The following is a 22214-nucleotide window of genomic DNA, read 5'->3' on the forward strand; positions in this document are numbered from 1 at the left end:
GGAACGAGTTGCACCCCTTCGTCGGAAAACCCCTCTTAAAGCGAATCTTCAGGAGCACATAGGTTAACTGCGGTCACTTGCATGTAAAGTTGTGTTCGAGGGATGCGTTTTGGCATACTAGATAGGCTACCTTTAGAACTAGGTAGATAATTTACTCGAACAATGGGGAGAGCCTAGCTGCAATCCTTAGTTCATTTCTATTTATTGTTTTCCAAAAAAAAACCGATGAAATCAACAAACAAATTGACTCCTCGTCTGTTTTTAATTCAAGTCAGATTAGTCCTCAACAGTGTAGGCCTGATGTTAAAAGCAATTTGAAAATATATTGATATTTGCGACTTCACTTTCAAATGTCAAATCAAATAGGTCACATGACCAAGATAGTTTTTAATCCGTTTTATTACCTCCAAAAGTAGAACAGAATTAAACATCTAGTAGAACCAGAATATAAAAATATTTCAAATTTGAAAATAGGTTAATTTCATTGACTCTGTAGGCTACAACTTAAACCTACAATAAAATAATGTTGGCCAAATGAAATACCTGAATCTTGGTCTATATAAAGGATAAGATTTTGTTCTCATATGGTTCTGACCACCTTTTTTTTCCAGTAATCAAGGCTATCTGTCTGTATGATAAAAGAAAACTCTGAATTTTATCACGGTTTAACACCTAGAAAATGAAAGAATTTTGTGATCTAACGTGTGTGGGTAAATTAGGCGAAGGCAGTTATGGTGAAGTTTGTTTAATTTATGACTTCATTACCAAACGACAGGTGAGTTGTTGTTCAATTTGCTCATAGATTACTACAGGATCGATACTTCAGTGGCGTTTGTATGAGAGCCCGGCCCAGCCCAGTTTCGCTTTTTTTTCTTTTATCAGTTCTTAAATTCCTAGTGCGAAACTTGTACCCTGTCCATTGCACCATCAGTTTGTTAGAGGTTTGAAACTCCTTCAAAGAAAGGCAGAAAGTCTGCAAGTTATGCCTAGTTTGTCGTCATAGAAGGCATCGTACATTAAGCATCTTACATCTTATAAATTATTGAGAAAGTGTCTCTAGAGAAGAAAGAAGATGGTTGTTGTGTATTAAAATTAATCTTAAAAGGTTTTATTCAAGTTTGTTTCTGTGACTTAAAGTGTTACGAAACGACTGCAATCTTAATTATCACGTGACTCGTAAAAAAGAACGTTAGTGTTTCTCACCTAACGCATGCGTCAAGGCACTCACAATAGTCTGGGTCATTATGCCTTCCATTTCAAAGCAAAATGTCAACATAGTCTTTTCGTCTGGAAAAACAAAGCTAAATGTTCAGTCAATAAGTCACAACAATTATTGAAGTCTTGATATTCGAGAACCAGTCAATAACAATTTTATATTCACAGTTATAATAACACAGTGTATATCAATGTAGTACAGTGTTGGGAAAGTATATACGAATAACGGTTGTTTAAAACAGTTTTACTGAATATCAGGAACGAATCTGTGATTAAGGAACCATTAGAAGTATATTTAAAGATCTGCCGGGACGATCCCGGTAGACCACACCTTTCAGGTTTAATCTCAAGCCGAACCAAGCCTGTACGGTGACACTATTTTAACATTGTGTATGTTGTTTTGTTAATGTAAAGTGAATTGAAACATTGTATTCTATTGTGATATACAGACACCTTCTGGCACTCTTCAAAATGGAACCGGAACCCGTCACCAATGAGTTTGACTTAACAGCTGAACTTGGCATTGGATCTTATGGTGCAGTGTTTTTAATTCAACACAGAAAACACAGGAATTTAAAGGTAGGGCTGAATAATGGACAATGATGACAATTTTTTTCACTACTTGGTTAATTGTCAAAAAAATGGTACCTCATAACAATTTTAAAGGGGGATTTAGGTAAAAAATAATGGCAGAATTTTATTCCATTTCTATGACAATTAAGTGTTCATAATGACATTTATACCAACTTTACAACAGCTGTGTCTGCAACTGGAGGCTAGCCTCAAGCAGTGAATGTCATTTGTGGAAATTTCGCTGTTGCCCTTTACTTTCTGCAGCTCTTTTGATGGTGGTTCCTAAACCCAAACCCCCAGATGCCACATTTGAATTGTTGTGCTTGTGAAAGGCTTTAAAGTTCAATATTTCGTTGAATGATTAATTTGGTGTATATCAGGGTGAACCGCTATGTTGTATATAGAAAGAGACATTTATTGATTAGGTTACTGTCTGTAATAATGTTGTATAGTTATATATAATAACATTCAATCTCATATCATATACAACTAAGAACTGTCAATAATTATAACTCTACTGATATACTTGTTGGCGCTACTTATTAGATACAATAAGATAAGGGAGGCTTTTGCTCCCTATGAAAAATAGAATCCCCACATCATTTCTGAGAAATTCAAAATATGATTTTTATAATTTTATTCCCTCAAAATTGTGTTCTCTGAAGGGGAGATCCCCTCAGATCCTCTATCAGAGACTTGTGCCTATACCTTCCACAGCACCTCTGCAATTTGAATATCAGAAGGTGTCCAAATAATAATAAAAAAATTTGGATAGATGCTTTACTATCATCATTTTCATGAGGTTAATATAGGGTTAATTTATTCTTTCAAAACACATGTGATGCCAGACTGCAATAATAAATAATAAATTGAAAATCCTAAGGTTTTAGATAGTTAATGATGAAATACATCACCATATTCCCAAATTCAGTCTGGTCATCTTATAAGTAGAAAAAAGACATTGAAAGTAAATATTTTCATAAACTTCAAGCAAAAATATTGTATAACATAAAAAGTTTCTAGTTAGGGGAAGCCTGCACCTGATACATGCCTAAAGGAAGGTTTGATGTGATATTGTATAAATTTTGCTGATGAATCATTATTTTGATATTATCTCATAGCTAGAGGATATAAATACATAATTTCCTATGCAAGTCTCATAATATTGCTTTTGATTAATGATATTAGTCAAGATGTGCAGTAGACCATATAGTGAAGTTCACACTGCAGTCAATCATTTGAAAAATTTCTTTCTGTTTTTTTTTGGATCTATACATAATGATATATATTTGGGACAAAATTGCTTCTTAGGGCCTACATTATATTCATTATGAACATAGAAATTAAAAGAACATGGAAAAAGTGAAAAGATAAATTATAGAGTAATATGATAAGTAAAAACCAAATTTTTTGCTATGATAGAAGCATATTGCTGACAACAATTTCACATTATTGTTAACATCTTTATCACAAAAGAAGCAAAAATTATTCCCTAAAACCTCATATTAAATTTTGTTTGAAACTTTGTGTTCTTGACATATCGTTGACGTTCTTGTTGATAACTGTGTATATAGTTTTACAGTTATAGATTTTAAGTTGACCGTTTTATTGTTAGTTATAAGCATGGTGACATTTAAAATGTGAACATCTGTTGTCAATATGAGAAAGGTTGTGTCAGACATTTTAGACAGTCAAATTCCATAATGATGTAATCAAATGAATTCTGTTACCGGTACCCAATAATCAGTATAGGCTCTCAGTCACTTTCTAGATTTTCTTGGGTTCATTTGACAATCTCAGATGAACAGAATTCTCAGTAATAATTATTATTCATGGCTTCCTCTGTCTGGTGAATCAGTTTTCAGTTGGATTGAAACTGCGGCATCTCAGTTCACCCACTTCAATTCTGCTTCAATTCTAACACATTGATTCAGCTAAAAGAGAAAGATTAAAAAATTCAATTGCAATGAGTGCAATGAGGATTTAGGTTCCTTTTGGGGACTTTGGTAGGATAATCAGATAAATTCTATATGTCTTTTAATCATTCATTCTACTCTATTGTTCATTTATTCAATGGATAAATTGTACTTTTATGGTTGACAAGAGACCTAGACTTGGTGTGAGTCCAGTCTTGTCAAACAATAAATATGATTTTCCAGGGTTTTAAGTCATTGTTTAGGGTATTACTGTCTCTGTTGGATATTGAATATTTGATGTATAAGTTTCATCTACTAAATCAATTTTCACAGCAAGCTGAATATTCTTCTCTAAAGATCTTCTTTGCTTGCATGAAATCTATAAAAAGATCATCAAGCTAATAACAACTCTTGTAAACAATTTTCCTGTTTCAAATCACATTTTCTATTGTTTTATCTGAACTCTGTTTTCTGTATACATCTATAATTTATGCATTAGTCTAGAAATCACTAAACTAAACATTGCATCCATCATGCATTTTCCCAAAGGCCTTAGTGCCTCAGAAAATTATATTTGTGGTAGATATTTGATCCAAGCATCGTTCAAAATTATACATTCAAGTTTTTCAACCTAGTTGTCTCCTCTCTGTGATGAAGGTATGAGGAGTTAATTGCAAAAAAGCATCTAGAAATTAGAATGTGAAAATAAACAGACTGTGAAGGATACAGATTCCAAGACAGTTAAAAGAAGATGTCAGCCGGGCCAAATTTCCCTCATTACACACTTTAATAGCCTCATATTTAGTTCCCTTTAGAATTAATTCCTTGGTCCATCATTTTTCTTGCAAATTTTCATTTCTCTTTTATGTCTTGTTTGTTGTTTGAAGAATTCTTGTAGCAATTACAGACTGACTTAAGTTTCATTGTAATCTTTTTATCATTTCAGTTAGCATTGAAGAAAATAGAACTTTCCAATTGTCCAGTCCATGAACGGGAAGAGGCCATGAACGAAGTGCATTGTTTAGAGGATATACATCATGATCACGTTGTTCAGTTTGTTCATTCATACCTCATAGACCATACACTATTTATAGTTACAGACTTTTGTGAAGCAGGGGATTTACAATATTTTATGGGTGATTTAATCGATGAACATTTACCAGAAGCTCTTATTATAACTTGGACAGCACAAATTGTGGATGCATTGGAGGTAAGTCATGAAACTTCCTTTAGTTATATTTAGTAATTGAATAACTTGACAATTGTTATCTATATAATTGTGTCCAGACATACATGTACTTGCTTCAATTACTTGTTGACATTTATTTACACTGAACAATCCCAACACATTAATGTATAAAAAATGTTTCCCACCAATTATTTAGATTAAAACAGTTTTCCAGGTCAAAGGGTAGAACATTGTTATTTACATTTATTATGCATATATTTTCGTATTTTTTTGTTAAGGGGTACAGCTTTCTAATTTTCTCCATAGGGATCACTTTTCTAAAAATATAGAATTCTAGAATATGTTTGTATACAATGAATGTTAAAAAAGTCGCAGTCAAATGTGATTTTTATTTATCAACACATTTAAAAAAAATCAGAACAGAGATATTGTGAAATGGAAACAGTGTTCTGAGAACTTTTCATTTCTGGCCCACTTAGAGGAGGTGGTTTCAACATAGTTCTCATAATGGAGTTGATAAATTGGTGTAATGTAATCGTTTACTGTTCTGACACCATGCTTATTGTGCATGTACATGTTAGAAATTAAACTAACAATTCATTTTGATGGTCATATTGTATGTAAAATGAGATTTAGATCTAGCTATCTTCAAGATATTGTTTTACTTTGATAAATACACGTGATTCAGACAGCCCCTTTAACACAGGTATTAATCACAACTTGACTGATAGACATCTTTTTTATTTCTCAACAATACCTCTTTCTTTCTTCTTTCTTAAAAGTTGATAAACAAGAAATTAGAAAAAAAATATTTACAACTTTGATAATTGATGTTGGCAGACGTGTAGATCAGTATATTTTTTTTTTTGTAATTTACAGTACATGAGTAAACAATCAATCCAAGTTTTGTTCAAGGATATTTTCTACACTGTTGATTACCGAGATGAAAAGTTATTGCTTTGGGGGCAAGTCAAAACATTACACTGAGTTATCTACGGTACTTTTCATAAATTGGGGTTGATAAATGAATACATCAGAATCTTATTATTTCTACCTAAGTAAACTGACCATTTTTTAAAGTTTATCAAGGACAGCTGGGTAACAAATTTAGTATTGTATTCTATTTCATAAGCAGGTATTGTGTATAATCTTAATTTATGTATATTCTAGAGTTTTTGGAATCTTGCATGTTTGAGGGATCACAATAATTGAAGAAATGACAAATTAAACATGAATTGTAATTGTCAGCTAGTAAAATTTCTCACAATTTACAAGGTTGGGTTGACAAAGTTTATATTTAAATAGTGAAATGTTGTGACAGGTATTTTAATTACCTACAATCAGCAATTCATTAAAATCTGACAGTTACCTGTATTTATGATGATATTTTACCGAATTCATTTCGCTAAATACATCCTTACTATAGTTAAAGGGAGTGTAAAAGGTTTTCTTTTTTGTGTAAGCTTACTTTGATAGCATCAATTTACACCATTCCAACTTTCTGTCAGATTTCTGTGAAGGCTGGCAGCTAAAAAAAACTTCAGACAGCTGACCCATATCCTAACTGCGACTAAACACCACACAACAGAATCATCAAGCTTGTGCGAGCGCAGTGTTGGAGTCTAGCAAGATAATGGGCTTGGGACTGGTAACAAGCTTTGTGGACCACTTATTCATCTTTCCATTTTAATCATGAAATTCAGCCTGTAGTTTATTGTCCGATTTAAATGGCTAGATGCTTTTTTCCAAGGGAAAACAGGGTGGCAAATATCCTAAGGTATTATCTTTACTGATGCTGGAATTGAACCTTGAACCTTCAGACTAGAGAGCAAGTGTCTAACTCACTGAACCACTGTTGCACCAGCATGCTCTAGAAAAAAGATCAGAGAGGACTGGTATTTAGTAGAATGTTGTGTATTTATTGTTTATATATCTATGTATTGGTAGAAAATCATAACACACAATATGAAAACTGTTTTCTATCAGTCACATTCAAACACAAAGGTTTTCATTGAAGCATTCAAATATTACAGTTTTTTTATTGACAACCTTTAGAAATGACCTCAATTCAAGCTTTTTATTCAGGGAAAATTTGAGTGAACAAGTGAATTTTAGACTATTATGGACTCCAATACAAAAGAGTTGTACTGAAGTTTGGTAAATCTTTTAGATTGAGCTAAATAGAGGATTAGTGTGTTTATATTTTGTTTAGATTTGAATAGGATTTATCGACACCCATAGAATGCTTAAAAGCCATGACCTGCCAGTGCTGTATAACCTGAATTTAGGATACAGTGCAGACTTTGTATACATTTACAATACCCTAACACCCAGAAAATTACTTTCAACATAATTTAGCATATGAATGTAATAGAGAACTGAAAACAGAGGTAAGGTATTGTGTGTAAGTAGGAAGATTGCCACAAATTAGCTCAGAAAGCACATATTTATTTTGGTCTTAACAGCAAAGGGATTATGCTTTTGATTCTTCACTTAGATTTTTATATCACAAGACTGTTTCTTCACCGGGTTTGACCTTGTATAAAGCCTTTGACACCTTCTTAATCGTTCATTTCACTTACAAGGCTTGAAAAGCTGAACCATATAACCTTGCAGTATATTTATTATGTAACAATTAGACCATATAGTTGCGTACTTACATTGAATAGAAAGGCATATTCTAGTACATTGATAACCTTATTCAATAGATTTATAATTAGTGTATACATTACATGGGGTGTATTGAGAACTTGGATTAAAGCTTGAGAAAGACTGAACCAGTACCACAGAGATTAAAGACAGGAAAATGTTTTAGATGCATGATATTCTTACTTACATCACTTGTAGCCAAAATATCTTGATCTTTAATATTTGTATATCATGTGAAGAATTGATTTAAATTAATGCCTGAACAAAGTTTGTAGATAACGTTACATAGTATGCTGGTAGTAATTCATCCTGATAATATGATTGAACTAAAACCTGACATAATGGTGCACAAAATCTGTTTTATATAAAAGGATGAGGACAAATCTGTTGTGTCACTTGTTATTTTTTTATGGAGGTGAAAGAAGTAACTGGATAGTTGATTTGATGTTTTACTATAGTAATCAAACTGTCTGATATAGATTGGATCAATGTCATTACCATATATTTGCCTGTATAGTTATCAATTTTTTATCCTTTAAGATGTCTTGTCAAACTGTGGTAAGAAGGGGTGGGCGTTATATTCACAATTATATTGTATTCAGACAGATTGACCTTAAATAACTGCAATGACTATGTCTCCAGTACCTTTATCCAGTTGCTAGTCAGACTTAAAAAAATTAGTATTTCCTCTTCATTCTTGGTTGAATAATGAAATTTGTAAGTTCGAAAATTAGATACCCAGAAATATTATGATAATACTCTCAAAAAGTTTATCAGATGTCTAATCGGTTTATCACTTATATTTTTTATTTTGTAAAATGATATGTGGTATTATTAGGGATATGACCTATGACCTGGAATATTCGTGACTAGACTTACATTTCTGTTCATTTCTTATCCTCTATCAAATATCAACAATATCAATGAAAATATATCGAGGAAAAAAATATAAAAGGATTGAATAACCCTACAAATATGGCCCTACCTTTTCCCCGGAATTGATAGATGTGATATATGGATAGGATATTGATAAGTTTTGGGCCAGATATAAAATGTCCCTTTTAATGGTAGTTTGCTCTGACCCTAGTTTTGAGGTTTTTCACCATGACAAAAGCCAAATTTCACATACATTTTGGTACCTATACAAAGTTAAACCATTAATGAGTCCATCAAGACATTGTCAAATATCCCAAAATGTCCCTGTGGATTTTCCGTTTTTTGTTCATTTCCATAAGTCACCTCAAAAGAACTAATTTGCCATTTCCAATCTTAAAGAAATACATCAAATTATATTTATTTATAATGTTTATTGAAGCTTGTAGCAAGGTGTAATCAGAAGTCATAAAAGATATGATAGGGCAAGATTCAAATCTAGTCATTATTATTCATTGATGATATATTTTATTTCATAGTTGATGTATTTATATGAATGACCTTTATTAAAAAAAATCACTTTTCACCACCTGTTTGTTAACATTGGATCCTTATTTTGTTTTTAGTTGAAAGATAGTCTAAAGAGAAAATATATGGGGTGGTGGGTGAATTGGCTGATGAGAAAAATTCCAACCACCATTTTGGTTCCGCCATTCTCGTTTCTGCACCCATGCTGTTCACAACTAAAGCCTTTTAAATGAATTCTGTATGTACAGATTGGTCATTAAAAGACAAAATGTATGTCTTGACAAAATTGTCCTTTCCTCCATCTAAACCAGTTTAATCATTTGACCACTGACTAATACTATACCAGTTTAATACTTGTTTATTTGTAAATATAATTTATAACTGTTAAAGAAGTGAGTTGTTGTGTAAAGTTAATTGTATATTGATTTATGACCTTCTAGAGATTTCTGATCAGCCTATATTTGAACTTAAGTCATTGAGTGATGAGATGCTGTGGGTTTGAATCGCCCTAAAGATAAAAATTGAATTCCACTGTCTGCGCTTTTGAGAGTGGACCAGGCATTGGCTTAGATTAAAATAACCTTTTTATATGACCAAGTACAATATGTTATTGCAACAAGCTTTAGGGTGAATTCAAGACAAGTATGATATATTTCATCTTCTGATTGATATTTGATATATCTTTAAAATAACTCCATCATATTTTGGGATGTCTGTGTCTGTTTTGAATTTGTCTAGCACCTAACCCCTAACCATTTCAGCCATTGGCGTGTCTATGAATGGAATTTCAAGCAGGGCTATTGAGCAATTCTTTCCCTATGTAAGATAACACTTGATGGGGCCGAAGAGAGGCTCATTTTCCAGGGGTCCATAGCACAACTGCCCCCTGTCACCTACCCCGCACGAACAGAAACTCCACTGAGGTCAGCATGTCCAATATTCCAAATGACAAACCCATAAAAATAATTTATGACATTATAAACTTGACGGTTATTTTGCTACAAATCTATAAGAATAGAAATTGTCCCAGCACCTGTTAATGACCTTTACCTTAGATTTATTCTCTTTGTGATGTTTCTATAAGTTTTATTGATAGTTGTTGTATTATTATGACTATAATAATCCTTACTAAATAACTCCTATGATATCTGTCAAAAACAAGTGTCCTTTTGAGATCAGTCAGTATTGAATAAGTCAAATATTTCTTTATCTATGATCTGTCTGTTCATTTAATAGTTTGATTTTCGATAAAAATATATGCCGATTTTAACTGTTAACAAATGATCACAATGTTAAGTTTGCTCTGTATTCCCAGTTATGCCAATATAATTGTACCTTAAATTTTTCACAAACAATTAGGTAATAATCATCTGGTATAATTCTTTAATTTCAATTTTTTTTTTGAAAAAAAAGTGAATGTGAATAATATTGTGAACCTCCATAAGGTAGTGCACCATTTTGGATATAAAAATCTAAAAATAAGGAAATTGATATTACTATTGTCCAGTAGTTTTGTTTTATTTTAAATGGTTGAAAAGTAAATATGATAACCTACCACCCTATATTACACTACTGAGATTAAGTTATTAAAGAGTTAATCTATTAATTAATCTTGGGAGAAATCAGTAGGTGTTCAACTGTAATAAGTCATGTATAATTATCAATAACTAAATCGTTTCTTTGGCATATCACTAGCTTAAGTCTATTGTAAGACTGGTTAGGAATTATATAATTATATGTGAATGGATTATATTAATCTGTTATATTGGTTTCAATGTAATGAACAGGAAACATTTAGACAAGACATATTAAACTTCCTGAAGATTTGGCAAGAGAATTTCCATGGGAAAAAGGAACATACTTATCAAACTATGCCGAAAGACAAATGTAACAAACAGACAACAGTACAGCAGTAAACTAGAAAGGGACATACACGTTAATCAATGAATCTTCCATGTAGAACCATGTCTTAATTCATAATTCATAATAAGGAGATATTGATTTGAAGGTCATTCAGGGGTCAAAAGAGAAAAATGCCATTGCAAAATGTTGGAATGTTGCACCTACTAATGATGGATTTTATTAAGAGCTAGTTGATGTGATATTCAGACAATGGACCAAGTGATCAACTCAATTAGAACTGAATAAGCAGTTATGAACCATACAAACTTTTAAACATTTCAAGAGTACAATAAATAGGGCTCAATAAGCTTTGTAGCATCAGGTCAAAAAATCAATGTTCATACATTCTGTACTCTGCATTCAGTGTGGGTCTGGCCCTAGGTCTGGGTCTCGCTCTGGTAGCAAGTATCTCTTTTCTTAACAGACACACACACAATCAATAGACGTTAATACCATCCAAGTAAGAATTATAGAAATAAGTGGTCAAATGAAGACTATATATTGAAAGGTTAAACAGTATTTATCTTGTAAGAAATAAAAAATGTAGTTACAGTCTGAATGATCAATAAATCCTTTGTTTAATTCAGTAATCTTGATAGATTGTATTGATTAGTAATATTGATAAAAGATCTAATGAATGATATATATATATATATATTATCTGCAGACATCTTTATTATTATAATCACTTCAACTGAACCATAAATATACCCCAAATACCTGACAATCAAATTTTAGATTTTTTGAGTGGGGGCACTGTAATAAGCATGTAGATTATTTTCTTGTAGATTAAACTAGAATAGCTTACATTGTTAATGATAGATTACAATACAGATAATGACTGTATAAAATGTGGGTACTTGAATGTTATCTTGCTAATTAAAAGAAAGATAGGGTCATTCTATGATGTCTTACTTATGGATAAGCTTCACAAAAGACAATTAAGGGTTACCTGCTGGTCACTGGTCAACTTCACTGTTTTAATGATGATTGTTATAAACTCTTCATTAATTAGATGGAACAGTGACAGTATTTGTTTCCTATTCTAGAGGTTCAAATCTAATAAGTTAATAATTTTTCCATACAACAACTATATAGTTGTTTATGTACTACTATGAAAGTCTAATGGTGACATCAGGTTGATTAGCTATTCGAAGCATCTCATTGGATCTGTCGTCATAGATATCAGCAAAATGCTAAAAAATGACAACTCGCAACTGTCATCTATTGGATGGCCACAGATTCAGATGGCAAACCGCTGTTTTTAGTGGTACTCTAACGTCTACTTATTATAAAGATTGACAAGACGCTAGTCTGAAAATCTCAGTTTCTGTCTGTCACAAGTCGACCAGATCCCAAGGAAAATTCTGTTTACATATTCAACAGTCATGGGGAAGAAGTTAACATTAATATCTTGGAAGTGTTCTGCATTACACCTATCTCACCATGTTCTGATATTTTCTCTAGTTAATTATTAATATATAATGTACTTCAGAAAGCATGTAGCTAGTTGTTAATTATAAAATAATGGTGAAATATGTAATAACTATAGTTATAATATATAGAAATAGTACAGGTGTGACTATGAGTCAGCCAGGTAGACATGCCTTGTAGAAAATTGATTAATAATTTATTAGCAACAGAAATAGAACATCACGTATATTATTAGTTTCTATTTTTAAAATAAAAAACCTCTGATGGATATTTTTCTTCAATTCTTAGTTAGGCAGTAGGTCTAGGGTTTGATTTTGTAGTCTACAGTGGCGCTCGATTGAAGAGTTCTGAACAGGTTCCATCTGTCCAATTCTGCCCTAAATCAAAAGGTATTTGAAGTGGATAGGTCACATTCAAAATTTTACAATCTATTTTCTTCTTCGACATTTTGAATTCTGTCTGCACCTTTTTTTTCTGAACTCTATTCCAATTTGTTTTATTGAACGTTCTGCTGATCCATAAATCCCAAACATGCAGAACTCACCAATCCTTGATAAGGATTTGTTGTACTTGTTTTGAAGTTACTAGGAGCATTTAGACTAAATTATCCGAAAGACATTTGATCCAAAGCATCTCATCACTCATGATGAAAAATTGCAACATGGCAACCTTAAGCTTTCAGTTGTCTAAATACATCCCACTGATCTCATAACAGTTTAATAAGAGAAAGAAACATGATATAATTTCCCATATTGCACCTGATCAAAGATGTAAATAACATTTAACTTATCACTTTTCGGTAATTTATTAAAGTGAAGTAAGAATTACCTCAGCAGAAAATTAGGTGTTATGCACATTGAATTATTGTAGTTAAGGTGTTTTAAGTGAAAATTATTCATGCATGTTGTCACGAGGTATAAAATTAATGTATTTTTCAAGGTAACCATACAAAAAACATTGTACTTTTACCCAAGTTAAAAAATCAGAATTTTCTATTAACCTGATTTCAGAGAGGAGCAGATACAAAACAGATAAGAGTCTGAATATGTCTCAAACCCCTTATGCATATGTATTATCCCCCCTGCCAAGAATGTCGTCAGGAGGGGCTGATATGAAATAATTGTCCAGTTGTGCAGATGTGGCAATAAACTGAGGCCCCGTGTGCAACAGGCTGTGTACAGCAAAGATCAACAATTGCAAATCAAAAAAGAGTAGGCTAATGCTGGCAAAGTTTCTCTCATTGGACACTGCATGGCATTGACCTTCTTCATTAGCCCAATCAATTGGAGAAAATAAGGCAAAATAGTGCATTAATTTCATTCCATTCCAAGAGTGTGTTGTTAGGTATATTGCCTGAACACTAAAAGCAGGTTTCCCTAATAATATCTTTATACTTAATACCCTTATTCGATTATTTTTTGTGTCTCCCAAATAATCTGTGGTATAAAGGAGGGTTCATTAAAACTCGGTTAGAAATATTTCAATAAAAAAGTGTACATACTTTGATGTTAAGATTGAATTTCAATGACAGAATATAGAAATCTTAGAGGAGGTCTTTTCTGACACTCTGACTAAATTTACCTTCTTATGAACTATATTGGTGACCTTATTTGATATACAATTAAATTGAAAGTAAATATTACAAACACTTACTATATAGATAAATAAAGAAATATTTAAACATTGTTGTTGAAATAAAATGATAGGCCAGGGTGTCAAATAAACTTCAAAAAAATACTCAGTCAAATTTCAAATTAAGTATAAAGAAACTGTCAGTTTTTTCTCCTAAAAATCTTAATATGAAGAAGCATTTAAGCAAGTATTTATTTAAATTTACACATAGAAATCTGACACATACTGATCAAAATTATTACTTAGGAAGACCTAGAGATTGATAAGGATTTTGGGTATATCTTCATGATGTCAAGGTATTGCTGATGCCATGTAATAGCTTGACATCATTTGGCCATTTTCTTTTATCACACAAGTTTTCAAATAAAGCGATTTGATTTTATGCTAGCGAATACATCTATTCAGAGACCTTGACAGGAACAACTGTAAACGTTATGTCAAGGTATTAGACAAATTTTGTGAAGTTGACAGATTTAGATCTATGAGTTACGTGTTAGAATTGATTGAATATCAACGAAAATCATGCTGTGGATTTTAAATTGATGAAAAAAGGTGTCATTGTTTGAAATGAATTGAGTTGTTATTTCTTCATCATTTTTGGTCATATGTTAATAGTGCTGTGTGAAAGCAGATACATTTTTTTCAAGACTCAATTTCATTTGTCTCCCTTTTATTGATTTTCAAATGCAAGTAGTGAGAGCATTTACATGCTTACAGGGCCTTGGTTTGTTAAGTCAATAGAAAGTTGCAGTGTGACATAGTTTAAATAAATAGCAATGAAAGCAAATACATGTTGCATTATTTGAATCAGATTTTCTTAAATGTGGGGGGAAAAGTTTTATACATAGAAATAAGTGGATTGAACCCTGTACATTTGATCAAGTTTTGTTCTTCTGGTCATCATAATTTGATTGTCTCTGCAAAGGCAACTAGAAAAAATTTGACAAATTTTTTGGGTTGTATCCTGAAAGATGATTTGCAACCTATGCAAAAAATAATCTCGCTGGTAAAAACTTAACAAGAATCTGTGCATTTAACAGCATTTACTGCACATATTTTAAAACTTGGCTTCATTTATGACACATGTACATCATGCACAGCAAAAGAATCCAAGACATGGCCAAAATGTTTTTGGCTGTAGAATGGTCAATAGCGAGGGTAACACATTACTGTGTTGTATATTTAAACAGAGATTATCAACTGTTAATTTTGAAGCTAAAGTGAAAGTTTTATAGATAGGTATATTGACTTTAGATATCTATGTGTTTTTCTTAGTTCAAGGTTTCAAGACAGATCATATTATATTCACTGATTTATTCCCTAAAATTTTTATTTTCCCTTAGGCTCTAGAATTTGAGTCAAGATTTATTGCAGCTGCAAGAATGATATTTATACCAAATAAAAATATCTTACATTTTTATGCAGGCGATGTGTACATCTCCATCATTAAGGGGCATACAGGCAAATGTTTTGAGCAATCGCCAAAATAATGTGCTTCTAGCTTTAGAATGCACCCCCTAGCTTAAGAATGCACAAAGCTTAATAATATCCATATTATGTAATTCTAAAGAATAAACATTCAGCAATGGTGAAAAACAAAACTTATTCTTAAATAAATATTGAAATTTGATTGTAATTCAATTGAAATATACATGTTGAATTCAATAGAGAAAGAGTTGTAAGATATGTATTAAATATTGACCCAACATGTTTTTCTTTTATAACTTTTTACTGCTTTAACATTGACCTAGATTACTCAGATTTTATATTGATAAAGAACTCCCTGTGTAAAACATCATTTGAATAAATTTCTAATTTCATATCTTCTGCTTCACCTGTTGTATAAATGTTTGTGTATGAAAGTTTGGGCTTTATAATAATATACTATTTATATCAAGGATTACAAGTATTGACACAATTTCACAATAATCTATACAAGGTCAGATCTGATTTTAATCCAACTTCTGCTCATTATTTTCTACAGGTTCCACTGCGAATTTCTTTATAAAATCTTCCTTTGTCCCAGAACTTAAAACAATACCCTGTATTATATTTTTCAGTGGATGCATAAAGATTATATGAAGATAATCCATCGAGATTTAAAACCTTCTAATATTTACCTTACTCGTAAAGGAGATGTCAAACTTGGTGATCTTGGACTTTCAACGTAAGTACGCTTTATTTCACAGTAGACACAACACAAGCCCATCATCTACCAAACATTACTGTCATTTGATTACTAACTTTAATAATCCCTAGTTTGATAAGCAAGATGAAGACCCTATATTTTCATATTTTGTCAATATACTGATAGTTGATATACTGTATGTATGTAATATTCAAAAAGTCTGTTGCCAGTTATCAAGTCAGAAGTCTTAGTACTGTTAGATATTCAACTTGTTGACCTCTTGCTCCAGTTAGTGAGTTTCCCTACTTTGCAGAGTCTTTCCTTCAAAATGTCATCTCAGTTTTCACAATCAACTGTCCTGATGAGGATTTTATACCAAAACAAGAGGAGAAAGCTTAAAATGAGCTGCTGCCAATTAGAGATTAGTTTATATTTAATCACATTTAATGGTATTTAAACTGCTTGATAATTCCAGCGCTTGATCATTTATCATGTTTTATTAGATTATGTGGTTGGAATGCATTAGTTATAGAATTTTGGATAGCAATACTACACCGGATAATGAGAAGGGTGGAGTCTTAAAACTTATCTTAAAACATTAGTTGTCATGTTCTTAATGTAGATCAATTTCCTTCTGGTAATACTTGAAATTTGAATTGTCAAAATGTGTCAGTTTAATATAAAACTTGTGTTGATTATGTAAAATAATTACTAAGGTATATACTTTTTAACAAGCATGGAATTGAGTTACGTTTCCATGATTCTTTTTGAGTAATACAAACTCCTACAAGAACATAACATTCATTTAAATCAAATAGGGAATCCCTGTGCTGTAAATGACATTCCATTATATATATATATATGCTGTAAATGACATTCCATATAACAGAGAATCTGTGTGATCCACTCCATTCAAAATAACTGGGAATCTATGTGCTGCACATGACATTCCATATAACAGGGAATCTATGTGCTGCAAATGACATTCCATATAACAGGGAATCTATGTGCTGCAAATGACATTCCATATAACAGGGACCTTCCTGGCAGGGAATCTTATATGCTGCTAATGACATCTATGTGCTGCAAATGACATTCCTTGTGGCAGGGAATGTATGTGCTGTGAATGGCAATTTGGAAGAATAATGAGTAAATAGTCATCTTAGATTATCTATTCTAAGCATGTGTATTTGTTTTATAAAAAAATTAGTACTTGTATTGGGCGTTTTACAGTTAAATGAAATGCATCTTGTGAATAAGAATTAAGATTGAATTAGAAACTGATAGATAAGGCATGTTAAGGTGTCATGTTAAAGTTGTATTGACTATCACTAATAGGTTAATGTGTAATTACTAGAAAATGTTAATGTATTTTAAAATGTTATCTAAATATCACTTGTAAGTTATATTAAAGTTAGGATCCCTCTGTTTAATATATTAATGTTAGATGTCAGTTCCTGATTGAATATACAGTATATGTTTTCAATTAGCCAAATTTGCAAGAAGAGTGGTTTTGATTTAAGAAATCTTTCACTTGCACATTCTTTTGGACTGGGGCCTTGGTTTATTGTCCCATCTATGACCATGTGGAATCAATGGAAGTACATTTTAAAAAAATAATTTGATTTTCAAACTGTTTTCATCGTAACATTCAGATGAAACTCTATAGATTATATAGATATTGCAAAATGCATTAAATATATGACTGCATACTTGCACATTAAAAGAAGTGATTAAAACATTAGTTTAAGATTTATGCACTGAGAAGCTGTCAAAGATAAGAAGTCCATTTTACACATGTTTAGATAAGATATAAAAATATTGTTATGATCACTCAGACAACAACCCAGTTTTAATGATCTCAAGACATGATATTGAATATCATTAATTGAAAGTTATGGTGCACACCTTAGATTCATATATTGACTTACACAACTTGTGATATTTGTAATTAATGACACTTATTCTATACCACTTTTATGTTAAGTTGATTAAATGTATTGATAGATTTTGATAGTCATATTTAAAGTACCATAATGTTATATAATCTAATTGATAATCATACAGATGGATAGTTTAACAGTTCATATATTCATACAATCATACAGTAATATGGTACTGAATGAAATGCCTAATCATGATAGAGTTTTCACACTGACTTTGTATACCCTATGATTGTGAATATAGTGCAGTCCCTTTCTTACCCTCAAGTAAAACTAAAAAAAATCAGCTGTCACTGTAGAAAATATGTACTCAGTTCAGTTGTAATGATTTAAGAGATAAAGATTGGCTGTGCGACTAGTTATCTCTGATTATCAGTGACTAGTTTTCGTTCGTGTCTGAACTCTTGACTGATTAGACTCACCTTGCGGGGTTCTATTTATACTGTTCATGGACCCCAGGTTACAGGGGTATGGATTTTACTGGAGTTACCAGGGTTGATCAGTACCGGGATTGGTCTGCCAAAGCTAATGCTAAAGAAGAAGTTTAATTGTCAGAAATCTGTGTTTCATTTTATTAACACAATTTGTAGGAAATATTGAAGATGTATTTTGCATCTGATTTTCTATTTATTCTTCTAGAAGTATATTTTTCTAAGGTTTTATTTTATAATTATAGTATTTTAGACCATTCCGATGAAGTTGTAAAGAAATGGGTAGGAACACCATATTACATGAGTCCAGAAGTTTTTACCTATACAGGTTATAATGAAAAGGTAAGGTCATTACTGTTGTTCTGTGATTTAACAGAGTTTAAGTCTGGGTGAAGTTATAGAGTCCTCTGCACAATTTGTACCACTACAGATACTTACAGGTTATTTCTTGGCTTCAATGTGTCTGTTGCACATGTGCCAGAAGGGAATCAAAATGTAAAAATTGTCATCCATATTGGCACCTTCCATCATCAGCTATCAATAATAAGATGGCAGACCATCACTAATGACTTCAGAACCTGTAGCATGATATCCAAAAACAATATGTCAATGATTTTAATGCCCACCGCCAGTTTGTTTGGCCCTGTTAGGTAAAAATCTGCTCATTGTACATGCCAATATACAGTAGAAAATATAACCGATGTATTTAGAGTTCATATTTGCTATTTGTATATTACAGACTGATATTTGGAGTTTAGGATGTATTGTATATGAGATGACATGTATATTTTATTATTTGTATTTTACAGACTGATATTTGGAGTTTAGGATGTATTGTATATGAGATGACATGTATATTTTATTATTTGTATATTATAGACTGATATTTGGAGTTTAGGATGTATTGTATATGAGATGGCAGCTAGAGAGAGAGCTTATGATGCTCCATATCTTAATTTTTTATTGTTAAAAGTCATTAATAATGACGTAAGTATACTGAAACTTTTTGTGTATGTAAACAAAATTGTTAATCGTCTTTCTCATCATCTCATACTCATACATAAAAATACATTCCAGAAAAACAATTATCAATCATCATTTCCTTTCACATATGATGTTACATAACATCTGTGCTGTTTATTGACGCATAACTCAAGTTAAACACCAACATTGCATTCTTTGAGTTGGTGTTTCTCTCATTGTATTTCCTTCTGTGTTACATTGAATTGCTATTATAAAAAAGTCACAGAACAATTTACCATAAAGACTCATGTCATTATTTAAAATAATAAATCATAACCAAATTGAGCATTTACAATTATGTTGCTATGATTTCAGCCACCAACAATACAAGATTTTTATAGTGAAGATCTACGTGAGCTCTGTAGAATAATGTTAGAGAAAGATAAAACATTACGTCCCAGTGCTGAACAGATATTACAGATGGACATTATACAACAACATTTAAATAAGAGGGTATGTTCCTTTCTTCAATTTGAACCATAAAATATAGGCATATCCTGTAACTTTTGTTTTTAGCTCTGGGCTAGGCCACAATATTTCGTTCTGTTTTATTTTTTATATAGCCACTTCAGTTAGAGTCTAATGACAGCACTGTTGAATATTCCTCAAATTGACCTTTTGAACTAACTCGATGACGTCTCCTTTAACCAATCAAATTTCTACCCTCTAGCGCTAAGAGACTGATATTTTTGATGAATATATTTGACTTAAAGCCCTGTACTCATTATAATGACCAATAGTCTTTCCTGATTTCAAGAATGCCGAGAAAAGTTTGGAATCAAACACAAGTGCCAAATATCATCATGTAGGACTAGAAAATATAAACCAGTATAATAGAATTGTATCATTAATATATTTTTCAGCCAATGTCAATAATAAAGAATCTTAAATTTGAGACATTAAAAATTTCTCCACGTTTTATGTTCCGTGAATTAACAGAAGATCAGTTAAAGTTTAGTCCAATGTTTGATGTGACCACAGTCCAAGTTCCTGTTCAAACTGTAGAAGAATCCAAATCACTGGATGTAGGCAATGACTTGAAACCAGTAAGAATTTTATATTTGTTTTTTTGTTATTTTTATTTTGTTTTGGTATAGTAGCCTAGTATAGGGACCTATTTAGTTTATTTTTGTTCACAAGATTAGTGATTTTGAAACATTGGAGTATTTTCCATGGAAGGATGTTTTATGTCAGCTGTATATAGCAGGCTACTAAAATTCACTTGAAAATTGTTAGATCTCATAAAGCTGTCAATGTCTCAATATGTGAAGTGATGATTTTACAATTTCTAGTACTTCTGGAGACTATTTACAAGACTCAAATCAAACCCCCATAATGACATACCTGTCTCTTTAGAAGTGCAACAATGAACAGATAGCTGAAATTGAGATCTATCTATGGTTATTAGCATAAGATTTTGTCAGATATTAGACTGTGATAAAGACTAGAATGATAGCCTTGTCCCCTTTTGTTTTGTCCAAATACATGTATAACTTTTATTTCTGTTTCTTGATTAGTTTATCTGCTCTACAGTAGCTGCTTTCTATACATCTGCTTATTAGTTTGCTTTGTATTATATATTTAGCATCAGTTCACAATATTTTTTTATGGGAAATGGAGTAAATTTATTAATCTTATCAATTTTGAAAATTAACAAAAAATTTGGATCATTTGGAAAATCTATTTCAAAAATGTTTTCATTTAGAAAATTTAATTGATTATATTTTTATTTAGAAGATCTATTTCGATTATATTTTTATTTGGAAAATCTATTTCAAATTCTTTGTTTTATCTGCAATAAAATGTGATATAGTATTAAATGAAAGTTGAAATTAGATAGAAATGAATTGTAAATTTGTAGATAACTCTATGAATTTGATCTAATTTCTATTTTGTGCTGCTGTAGAGGAATGAAGTATATGTATTCCAGGGAGAACGTGTTATACCATATTTAAACTGGGTTAGTGATATACCACAATACTCTCCACAGGTACATCTTATAGCTTAACTAACATTATATTATCCTTGCCTTAATATCCACATCACACACTTTCTGAATGTATTAACCCTTGATTTAAACACTGAGTGTGAATATAAATAAAACATCATATACTATGAATTTAAGGTAAAGGACTTAAAAAGTGTATTTGCTTAATGTAAAATGGAGTATTTGGAAACGTCAGCATCACTGGCCTCTTGAATGCAGCAGTGCCTCAATGCTTGCTCTATAACCTGATGGTCCAGATACTAATAAATTATTTGGTATTTTTTGGTTGTTCACATTAATTAACAATAATTTGGGGAAACTAAAATGTAAACACTTGGTTGGTTGAAGTATTAGTTTGAAAGCAACTCTCTAACTTCCATATATAACACTATAATCCTTGCATTGTTCATTCTTTATCTCTGTCTTCTTTCTTTCTTCTTTACTGAAGACAACACCAAGATCCTCTGATGATCTTCACAGTCAAGCGTATGTTATTTTTTATATCTAATCTCTACTATTAGCTTCCCAGTCCAGTACGAAGAAGAAGTTCCCATATGGAATGGAATCCTCCACAGCCTGAAAAGAGTAAGTTGTTTTGATTATAAGTTCTGTTAATCTACGTTGCAAAGGAGCAGGGATGTTTATTTTTTTGTCAGTTGGAAAGTTTTCAACGACCTGTGAAATTTAATCTCAATTCCCCTTGAGAGAAGGTCTATTATATCATAGCTTACCGCACTGGTATTGTCATGAATCAATAATTATCCTGTTACAGGAGTCTAATTATTGGAAAT

The 22214-nt window shown here is 31.6% G+C and overlaps 1 protein-coding gene across 1 annotated transcript; it reads left to right on the forward strand.

Annotated features, from left to right (window-relative positions):
* Positions 1 to 679: 679 nt before the first annotated feature.
* LOTGIDRAFT_139843 (hypothetical protein) lies at positions 680 to 19919 on the forward strand (the record flags this gene model as incomplete). Its single annotated transcript, XM_009049925.1, has 6 exons — positions 680 to 775; positions 4651 to 4914; positions 15972 to 16078; positions 18659 to 18755; positions 19293 to 19400; positions 19752 to 19919. 6 exons carry the CDS (start codon positions 680 to 682, stop codon positions 19917 to 19919), a joined length of 840 nt encoding a protein of 279 aa, XP_009048173.1.
* Positions 19920 to 22214: the final 2295 nt, after the last annotated feature.

Source organism: Lottia gigantea (assembly GCF_000327385.1).
Source record: "Lottia gigantea unplaced genomic scaffold LOTGIsca_141, whole genome shotgun sequence".
Taxonomy (NCBI): Eukaryota; Metazoa; Mollusca; class Gastropoda; family Lottiidae; genus Lottia; species Lottia gigantea.